The following is an 11,624-nucleotide window of genomic DNA, read 5'->3' as shown; positions in this document are numbered from 1 at the left end:
GCAGCGGCGGCCTTATCCATTGCGAGGCTCTGGGCGGCAGATCTTTGCGAGGCCCTTGTCCTTTGTGCAAAGTATGTGAATTGAAATAGTAGGCACTTATTAATATTAATATATACTGTACTATAAATTAAATTTATTTTATTGTTATAACTAATAGCCAAGGATAAAATAAAAAGTTTTAAATATCAACTTTTTTCTACTTGGTTGTTGCGCGAGGCCCCTCCAAGAGCGAGGCCCCGGGCGATTGCCCTGCTCGCCACCCCCTAAGGCCGCCACTGACCGTTGAATATACAAACGTACGGTATATTAGAGATTACAGAACTCATTTAATAGTTATTTATATGTAACATATGCGTACAACTCATAAAAAATACAAAAAATAAGTTAAAATATAACTGACGGTGACGACTGGAATAAATAAGTGTTAAAGGGCAGCGTTTATGGTAGGCGCTTTTGGGCGTATTATAATTAATAATTTAATTTCTTTTCTGAAGTTTAACCACCAGGAGGTGTGAATATAGTACAGAAGTGGATGATTTAGTGTTTGTCGGTTTGCAGTGTTTATGATCGAAGCTTATCGGCAGGTAAGAATTATTGATCGACAGGTAAGAATATTGGTATTATTCGTCATTGTCTAAAAGGAAGACCTATTGACCAGTAAGTCAGTAGGATAGTAGATCTAAGATTTTTCTCCGTGGTTAATTGGAGGAGACGAGGAATTTGGAGTTACTTCAGGGGGAACTTGATATTAAGGATGGGATATCGTTATTAATTCAACTAAATTTAAAGCAGAATACTAAATTGGAAGGAATGATTGCTAAAATCGACAGAATTTTTACCCGCGCAGAAAATTTGGACGAAACTATTGTTGATTTAGAAAGTAGACTTGAGGATTTAGAGAGAAGAATTTGCATACGACACGGGAAAGGTTTTATCGGTTGATGGAACGGATCTGGAGTATAAATTGGCCAAATTTACATTAAGTCAGGAGCGATTTGAGTGTTTTTTAAGGCGCAAAAATTTAATAATTTCTGGATTAAGTGAGTTGGGAGATGTTAACTTGCAGGTTAGAGATGTGGTATTGGAGTTTATTCGAAATAAAGTTTTGTTCACGTTACTTTAGAGCAATGGTATAGATTGGGTCAACAACATAATGATAGAATTAGGTTGATTTATTGTAGTTTTTTGGATTATGGTGATAAATGTAAGGTTATAATAACAGAATTTAAATTAAAGGGGACTAGGGTATTTATAATGGATTACCTTCCTCCTGTAACTAGAGATATAAGAAAAATAATAATTTTGTTAGAGAAAAAGAGGATGGAAGCTTCAATTCCTTATTTAAACAATAGAAATTTGGTAAAAGTTGATGATGATAAAATTTATAAATATAGACTAATAGTTTCTAAGAAAATGGAAGAACAAATTTCAATTTGACTGGGAGTAGGTACCGTACGTCGGTACTTTCGTGGAAATGTGAAGGTATTGTAAATAAACTTAATTCTTTCTGGAATTTTTTGCGTAGTTTTGATATAATTTTCTTAATGGAGACGTGGTGCGATGGTAAGACTACTATATTGGATTATTGTGGATTTAACAATAAGGCATTTAGTAATTTTTTTGTTTTATGTATATAAGATCTGCTGTATGGAATACTATTTGGACAGAGATATATAGGTTGGTTTGCTGTTATAAATTAATTTTTTTAATTGGTGATTTTAACGCTGGCATTGGTGGAGCTACAGGAATGGATTTATGATTGTAATGAGGTTCTTGATCAGGATTGGATGTCGAGGCTATCACAATATACGTTGATAAACAATCGTGGAAGATTGGTGTTGGATTTTTGTGAAGATACGGGATGTATAGGCTAGTTTTAAATGGTAATCATCTGTGTCTAAAGGTTATTACACTTATATAGATGAAATAGGATATTCTGTAATTGATTTAGCTTTGGGTAAGTTGACTTTGTTATCTATTGTAACAAGTTTTTCTGTATTAGATAAAGTATATAGTAATCATATTTCAATTAGTGTAGTTTAGATTGTAAATTTAAAAAGATAATACGAGAATCGTTTAAAAGGTCTAATTAACTCCTTTCGGTCTAGTTTCTCTTTTCCTTTATCTTGGAAACTCTACTTTAAGAATGATTTATAAGATGGGAAGTACACAGGCGTCAACCAATATAGACCAATTGCTTTAATTAGTGTATTTAGAAAGGTTTTTTTCCAACTGTTATGACAAATCGTCTTCGGAATTGGATGAATCAGTTTAATATTGCTACACCTCTCCAAGAAGCATTTGTTAAAAATATAGACATTGAATAGAAATTTCGACTGGTCTTATACAAATATTACTTTCGAAAAAACGAGGGAAACTATATACTGCTTTTATCGATCTCAAGAAAGCTTTCGATACAGTCCAGTCGATCATGATTTGCTATGGTATAAGCTTAGGAGCATTGGTCTTTTTGCGTTGTTTGTCAACTTAAGTCTGTTTTCTAATACTAGATATCTTATACAAATTTTCGTTTTCTACTGATTATGTTAAGTCCAATAGAGGGGCTACCTCAAGGAGAATTCACAGTCCTATTTTTTTGTTTTTGAACGATCTTCCTAACCTTCTGCAGGCCAGAGTTCTATGATAGCATTGTGTTCTCATGTCGAAATTGGCTGTCTTTATGCTGATATCCTTTTCTTGGTTAATTCAGCTTTTTCGCTTAGAGAGAGACTTAATCTTACTTGGAGATATTGTGAAGATAATCGATTGACAGTTAATTCGGAAAAGACAAAGCTTATGATTTTTCGTACAGGTATAAAACTTAAAAAAGCAGATAATTTCAGTTTAGAAAATCATAAATTGGAAATTGTCAAATTTTAAATATCTGGGTACTTATTTTTCTTCACATGGAACATTCTCCTATCATTTAAATAAAGGTTTACTTGCTGCAAGATTAAAATCTCCAATCTCATTATGTTACTTATTAAAATTAAAGCGTATTCATTAGATATTTTAGATTATTCGATTGTTTGATTGGACTAAGTACGTTTTATGCTTTTCCAGTTTGGGGCGGTCTTTTAGTAGGTAAATTTAAATTTAAACCAATACAGTTATTCTATTTTAAGCAGGTGTTCCATATTAATAAATCTGTCTCAGGACCTGCAGTGAGAATGGAAATGGGAAGACTTCCCCTCGCTATTGGACTGTCGATAAAGTTGTTTAGATTTTGGAGGAAACTTATTGACCTACCGAATGATGACTATCGAAAGTTGATATATACATGACTTTTCACAGATAGATGGCAATTCTTTATTCAAGCCATGGCCAATTATTGTTAAAGGATTACTAAGTAATATTGGATTGTCTTCTAGTTATATGTATTTAAGTGAAACTTTGTTCTTTTGGGATTGCGATCAACGACTAAGAAACATATTGGCTAAAAGATGTTCATTATTTGAGTGAAAGAGGTTGGAACAGTGAAAGTTTTCTTAATGGAATGTGAAGTCCGGCGCCTTATTTAATTACTAATTTAAGTTATAAAGTAGTCATTTGTTGCACAGTTAATAATAATGTATTTTGTACTGGAATTAATACTGACGATTGTAACGTTGTTTTTTTTTCCCTGTTATAATATACCCGTACATACCGAGTTTCCCTTGTACTATCAAATTAATAAATAAAACTAAGTGTTAAAAGCGTAAAGTATAACTGAAATTATAAATACAGTAAAAAGATGATGATGATAAAATTTATAAATATAGACTAATAGTTTCTAAGAAAATGGAAGAACAAATTTCAATTTGACTGGGAGTAGGTACTGTACGTCGGTACTTTCGTGGAAATGTGAAGGTATTGTAAATAAACTTAATTCTTTCTGGAATTTTTTGCGTAGTTTTGATATANAACATGATTCTAATGTTTTTTTTTTTTTGTTGTAATATACTCGTACAGTACATACAGGGTTTCCATTGTACTATTAAATTAATAAATAAAACGAAGTGTTAAAGGCGTAAAGTAAAACCAGTAAAACTGAAATTATAAATACAGTAAAATGACTAAATATTGATAAAATAATAGCCAAAGGGTGTACCTATAAAATGAAAAAATAAAACTTGCTAACATATATATTTTAAAAAATGACAAATAAATGAGAAAATATAAAAACAAAAACTGGCTAAAAGAGAGGTATAACGTGCTTCATTGAACAGTGGTTTTTAACACTCTTCCAGTTTCATTCACGTAATAACAATCTGGTTGACAAGTACTGTACAAGTGAGGATATAAACCAAACTATTATAGAACATTACATCCGTGTTTTTATAAATGGATTCTCTGATTTTTATGAAAGTTGATTTTTTTTGTTCAGTGTGCCAGCAAGAATAATAATGTATGGTTTTAAATTTTTTTTCAAAAACAACCGGTGTATAATCTACTTTTTTATAAATTGTTTTTTAGCGTGATTGTGAAACCAATTGTCAAAAATTGTGTTGGGATAGTTGTTTTCTGTAATGTGAGGTGTGTATGTTAATTTTCCAAGTTTTGATCTGTTGTATCACTTGTACGTAATTTAATTTTGTTTGTGTACACATGAAATATATTTTTTTCTATAAACACGGGCGTATTGGAATAGTATTGGTGATCTTTTCGACGTCACACAGCTTAATATACCTTTTGAAAGTGATAAAATTATCAAATCTTTGTGTCTAAGACGTTCAACACAACATTATTTTCATTCTCTATTTCAAAGCATACATTTTCTTGAATATTATTGGCTTAGTGAAGTATCACTTAATCAATTAATTTCATATTGTAAACAAGTTTTCAATAAGTTTCGTGCTAAGCTTTCAACGCGTTGACTAATAATAGTAATAAGAATGCTAATCATACAGTAAAATAATAGAATAAATTTGTTACACATTAATAAACAAAAACTAACTTGTGTACTTGCTTGCATTGCTTAGCGCCAGTGCCTAGTATCTTATCTACTCTGCTATCGCCGTTACAAGCAGAACTTTAGAAGATTTATAGGCTGAACACTGAATTTTCACAAACGTTTATCGGAAACGTTTGAGCAGCGGGTCTTATTATTTGGACAAGGAGCTGTTTGCGTTTAGAGCTAAATGTTCATCAAGTTTCGTTCGAATCGGAAACCTGAACGTTTGGCCCTGTCCTTGTAAGTTAATAAATTAATTATTTTCTTTACAGAGAATTTCCAAAATGGCAGAAACCGCACTTGAAACAACAATGGAAATTGGTGCAATATCGGCACGTGGCTGTACTTTAATTGGAGAATTGCCAGAAATAATGATTCATATATTTCAATACTTGAAAGATGAGGAATTAGATTTATGCAGCCGAGTGTGTATCCTGTGGAGAGATATCATCGTAAATATAATGTATCACCGAGTAACAATAATCACAAGGGTAATTATTATAACATTATTTGTTGATTAAATGCTATGATTATATAATTGCTAGAAACGCTCAAAATTCCAAAATCGATTAACATAAATCATTTCTATGTTAAGGAATTGAGTTTAGAAAATATTAGAGAGGTTGCAGCCGTCGTATTCAGCTCAAAACGTGAACGGCAGACCGTCGAGCGCCGTCATCTGGCAATTCTGGACGGTCGATAATGGCGGTCGCTACGTCTAGAGTGGCGAGTAGACGATCGGCTTAAACTTCATTTTTTTTGTTTTTGGGATTAAAATTATGACCTACTTTATTAAAATAATAATTATTTAAGCATTTGCGAATAATATTGTAAAGAAACAGACGATTTTAATCCAGAAATTATTTAATTATTAGCGAGGTTGCGGCCGAAGTTCAAACGTTACTTCTACACAGCAAGTATAAGTACACGGTTTACGTTTTAACTCCAAGAAAAAATCGTTGCGGCGGATGTTCACAATATCACGTGACTCAGTGAAAATCGCGCATTGACTCACGGGAAATTTGTTGAAAAAATGGCGGATACGTTTAACATCGTTAGTTACCAGCGAAGGTAAATAACTTAAACATCCTAAAAATACTTTAAAATAGTTTAATAACACTAAATAATTATTTTCAATTAGCGTGGTGTCTTCTACCGTACCATCGGGCGATAGGACTACCTCATACTTTTGTCGAGGAAAGTAGTGGCTTATGTAAATTCATAAAATTAATTTTTAGGAAATTTACAAACATATTACACTGTTGATGGTAGAAGATGCCGTGGAAGAAAAAACCTACCTTAAGATAAGCTATTATGAAGGCAAATATATGTAAATTCTACATCATTCGCTAAAAAATTCAATAATTAAATTAATTTCTGGATTAAAATCGTCTATTTAAGCAGTTGTGAATAATATTGTAAAGAAACAATCATAATTTTAATAAAATAAGTCATAATTTTAACCCCAAACACAGAAAAATGAAGTTAAAGCCGATCACCTACTCGCCATGTTAGACTGGCGTCTAATTACAGAACGATTCCGAGCCGTAGTTCTGTTTTTTACCACGAGATGTCGCTACTTCGTGACGTCAAGAAGCTCGACAAGCGTAATTCTGATTGTGGTGTAAATACACCAGTCAGAATTAATTTATTACGAACAAAATTTGCTACTGTTCGTTTGTTGAACATCAAATTTGTCTTTTGTCTAATGTTCAATGTTTATATTATAAGATAATTATTGTTAATTATTTTTATCAAAATATTTAAAATTATACAGTATATTATAAAAGTTATTCTACAGAATATGTAGACTTTCGTTCTTAAATTCTTTTAATCTCAAGATTTTCCCGCTGAATTTTCAATCTCTTACTCGAATTTTTTTTTTGTTTTTGTATTATTTAATAAAATTATTTATTGCTTTTTAGAAATAATTTAAACGTTTTATATTAGAAAATTTGCAATATTTTACAATTAACGTTTAACTTCGAAATGTTCCACAAAACCAAACTCAATTTTCTCCATAGGCATACTTATTTGGTTTTCACGAGATTTAAAAAAAATCTAACCCTAGCGAATACCAAGAGTTAAGTGTATCTTGTGTAATTTGAGTAAAGTCTTTTGAATTGGTATTTTAAATCCATCAACAAATTATCATCATCAGTAAAATATTAGTGAACTTTTTGTAGCCTGATTAAACAGATCTGCAATGATTTATTTGAACATTAGCTAAAAAAATTGCTATTTATAAGAAAGATGTTTTCTTTATGAAAAGGATTTATTGAAAATTATACATTTGCAGCATGTTTATATACACAATCTGTTATTGAATGTCTTCTTTTTGTAGCGTAGTCACGATCCCACGTGCCAGAGTCGCACGAGTAGAATTTATAAATTCCATGAATTTTTAGACAGTACGACACAGTTAACTTTAGTTGGTTCTCAACTTATTCGTAGAAATCTATCAAATACAGTACATAATATTTTTATTTACAACTGTATGAGCTGTTAATATTCATGAAAACAATTATTTTAAGATATATTAATTAAATACAGCGTTTTTAAAATTTCAGAAGAAAATTTACTTACCCTTCATAGTTTTGAATTCCAGTTTCTCAATTTCACAGGCAAATCCATGTACAGGTATAGTACTTTCTCAAATGTTCACGTAATCGAAGGAAAGTAGAAAATCCTTCAGAACATGAAGTCTCACGACAGAATATAGACTTTTCCTCCACCAGCATTTGCTTATGTTCTAAACCTACATTCTTGTTAGTAAGATTTCCTTTTGAGGAGAAGTGCTTATCGCAATAACAACGAGTATTTTCTAATACAGTATATCCAACGCAATATTTTCCATAACGCTTTCTTAGCAACGCAGCGGGAATACTTCAATTATCGATGATAAAGTGTGGTTTTAAAGCTAAAACATCGACAAAAAATTCCAAGCACACCGTACAGTACGACGTATACGTTATGGCCACGTTTCTTTATACAGCGAGAGTATAGCGAAATGACGTCACGAGCAGTGTTGGCCAATTAGAAACCAGTTTCAGTGTGTTCGCTGTAAAGCGCTTCTCGAGCGCTGCATAAAAAACGCGAGGTATATGAACCTCACGACACTAGCGGCATCTCGTGGTAAAAACCAGAACTACGGCTACGGAATCGTTCTGTAATTAGACGCCAGTCATGCTAGACGTAGCGACCGCCATTAATCGACCGTCTAGAATTGCCAGATGGCGGCACTCAACGGTCTGCCGTTCACGTTTTCCGCTGAATGCGACGGCCACAACCTCTATTCAATTTTTTTGCGAGTGATGCGAAGTGACTATAGAATTTACATATACTGTATTTGCCTTCATAATAGCTTGTCTGAAGGTAGGTTTGTTCTTCCACGGCATCTTCATCGTATTTTGGAGTTAAAACGTAAACCGTGTACTTCTGCTTTCCGTGTAAAAGTAACGTTTGAACTTGCGCCGCAACCTCTTTATTAATTACCGAAATGGCTTTTTGATTCTTAGTTTGCATGATTTGTGCGTGAAACTGAGTTTTCTTTTTGAATCTAAACATTTGTAGATTTCTCAGTTATCGATGGATTCAGTGCTGTCTTTCCTCGGAGTTCGTTTCTCTACGTGAGGTGTTTTTGCATTTGTCTACATTAAACTTCAATTTCGTCAATAGAGTAACGGCGTGTAAGTTCTAATACGCTATTTAGATTGTCCTTGTGATGAGGATGGGTTTTATATACCAGTATTCTACGCAAATGACGTACTATATAGGGCCTACATATTATTGCTTCGTGGTGTTTCTAAAATAAATTTGCTGTAAATTTATATTTTGCGTTTTTTAATTTTTTGCACAATGAGTTTAAGAACACAAAACCAGAATTTAAAGAATCTCTCTGAAAAATACTTGGTCTGGAATTGTTTAACGTACATAATAAAAAATGTGAGATGTAGTGTCGTTGTCCACTTTTGCATTGTTTTTTTCAGATGTGTAATAACTGTTTGAACATTTTGTATTTGTGTAATGTATGTAAGAACCGTAAATGCAGGATACTGTCGAATACTTTCCAGTAATCTATGCTTAAGATTTCTATTGTTTGTATTGTACAATTGTCATAGAATGACTGAATGTACGAGAACAGGTAATTGTTCTTTGGCGTCCATATCTCAATGACTTCTACGACAGCCTTTTTTGTTGTTTAATGTTGTTGTAATTTTCATTTTGAAAATGTCCTTCGTTTATAGAAACGTCGGTAATTAACCTATTCTTTTCAATTTCCTATTCGTTAGTATCTTAACTTTAAACGTTGTCTTTTGAACAGGGAAGCTTTACACTTACAACTTTCATTGAAATCCTATCAATTAAACAGATTTAGTGTGTATTTATTTGTAGAAAAGTTATTTCAAAACCTACAACGAACTGCTGAATTTTTCTAGACATTAACTTGTAACTTTGTATAAATGTATTCATTTTAAATTANATTGAAATCCTATCAATTAAACAGATTTAGTGTGTATTTATTTGTAGAAAAGTTATTTCAAAACCTTCAACGAACTGCTGAATTTTTCTAGACATTAACTTGTAACTTTGTATAAATGTATTCATTTTAAATTATTCTATTGCAGTAAAATAAGTTTTCATTAATTGTATTATCTAAATAAAATTTTGCATTTGCTGTAAATATTCTGATTTATTTAAACAGAGAATTCCTCTTAGTGTAATATACTCCGCAGTCGAAGAATCGGAAAATCTACGTCCGTACGTTGGGTTCGACGATCATTTTCAATACAATTGGTTCGTTGTAGATTTAGGAGATGAACCTGAACCTACGATTGAGTCTACATATGATCTTATTGAATTCGGAGAAACTACACTTCCTTTTATTCCAGGTTATAAACGTTCGGACATTATTGAAAAATTGTATGGTAAGTAGCTGTACTATGTAAGTTTGAAATTATTAATTAATCAATTCGAAGAAACTACACTTGCTTTTTATTCCAGGTCATGAATATTCGGACATTATTGAAAAATTGTATCGTAAGTAGCTGTACTGTGTGAGTTTGTTATTATTAATTAATTGTTAATAACAATCACATTTTTAATTCCAGGAAATGATGGCACACGTCTTTTTCCTGATCATTATAAGTTGGCATTAACAGCAGAAATACAAATATCAATGTTTCCAAACATTTCAGGTTTCAATATTATTAATTATTCTTTGGTACAGTTTAAAATTCTATTTGTATTTCATGGCTTAATAGATTTGATAAACAAAATAAAGAATGTATACCACAAAATGAACATCCCCGACGAACAAAAAAAATGTGTCATCATCTACGAAGATTTTGCCTTAAGGAAAATTATGGACAAAATTGTGAATTACCCAATCGACAGTGATGAATACAGGATCACAATATTTCATGGGGAGAGAGTGAATGCTTATGTTCTTTTTCTTGATGCATCTGAAACTGATTATACAACAATCAAAAAGAAATTGGAAAGACTGAAATATTCTGAACTCAAAATGGTACAAAAGAGTTGTTTCCTGTATATTTTCAATTATAATTATGAAGAGTGGATCGATATAGCAAGTCGGGCATTTAGAGAAGTGTTTCCTCTAATAAACTACGTTATTTATAAGTTTTTTCCTTTATATATATCACTCCCAGGAGATATGATCTATTTTCGTGAACAAACCGATTATTGGATCTACTCTATTATAACGGTTTTCGTATGGTGGGAATAAATTTATTGCATTAAACTAGTTTTCTTAAAAATGGGCATTTGATTGAGAGTATTGTTCTACACAGGAGTTTTAATCTTATTTCCACCAGGGCCACACAGAAAGTTTTAGTAGTTTTCAATGGGCGGTTATAACCACTTTTCTTTATAAAAATGAATAAATAACTATATATGTGTCTTGAGAACACAATGTTTTAAACTGCAGAGTATGAAATTACGGTGTTTTATTGTAATACCAGTTTTCTAATCGCCATTAATATAATTCAATTAATTTTAGTTCATTAATGTAAAATATCCCAATTTTCTGAGATTTTCTTCGAATAATTAGCCTAATAATTGGCAGAATCGTAATCTTTCCTCCGTGCCTGGAATCATTCCTGCAATCGCCTCCTAATGTTCATTAAAATCAGTGACGTCACTAAACAGGCCATCAAAAGGACAGGTATTTATATATTGATGTTTCGTCTTAACCAATGGCTTTTTTTGTTTTGTAACTTATTTACAGTGTCTCAAACATCATAAGCGCTTATCTATTGTAACTAATTCACACCTGTAATTTTCAAATAAAGGTAATTTTAAATAGAATTTATTAGTTTATTACGTAAGAAAACTAATTGTTAATCAGAAAATCGACAGAACTCATTATATTGACAATGTGTAACCGTGCGAGTTGTTTGTTTACACACAGAAATGCCAACTCTTTTCGTGAAGGAACAAACTTACGAGCACAATAACTTTTAATTGTGTATTATTAGTAATTTTTTAAGTAAAAAATTGTTTACTTATTAAAGAATAATTTCAGATATTATTTAAACGCGTGGTTTTAGGTTTTAAAGTAATATAATATAAAGATACTTAAAACTTTAAAGTTTATTAAACTTATTACATAAGCCAAGTTTAATAAATTAGCGAAGCATTGACTTTATTGGAAAGCGTATAAAATTTC

At 31.6% G+C, this 11,624-nt stretch overlaps 1 protein-coding gene across 1 annotated transcript; it reads left to right on the top strand.

The window, feature by feature from the left end:
• Positions 1–445: 445 nt before the first annotated feature.
• Positions 446–11,241, top strand: LOC111639135. Its single transcript, XM_023384919.1, has 5 exons — positions 446–584; positions 5,206–5,424; positions 9,639–9,861; positions 9,938–9,973; positions 10,045–11,241. The coding sequence occupies exons 1-5, from the start codon at positions 564–566 to the stop codon at positions 10,680–10,682; spliced, it is 1,137 nt and encodes a 378-aa protein (XP_023240687.1). The 5' UTR covers positions 446–563; the 3' UTR covers positions 10,683–11,241.
• Positions 11,242–11,624: the final 383 nt, after the last annotated feature.

This window comes from Centruroides sculpturatus, unplaced genomic scaffold, assembly GCF_000671375.1.
Source record: "Centruroides sculpturatus isolate CEXI.00-Female unplaced genomic scaffold, Cexi_2.0 scaffold1280, whole genome shotgun sequence".
Lineage (NCBI taxonomy): Eukaryota > Metazoa > Arthropoda > Arachnida > Scorpiones > Buthidae > Centruroides > Centruroides sculpturatus.
This window is presented reverse-complemented; position numbering and strand designations above follow the sequence as displayed.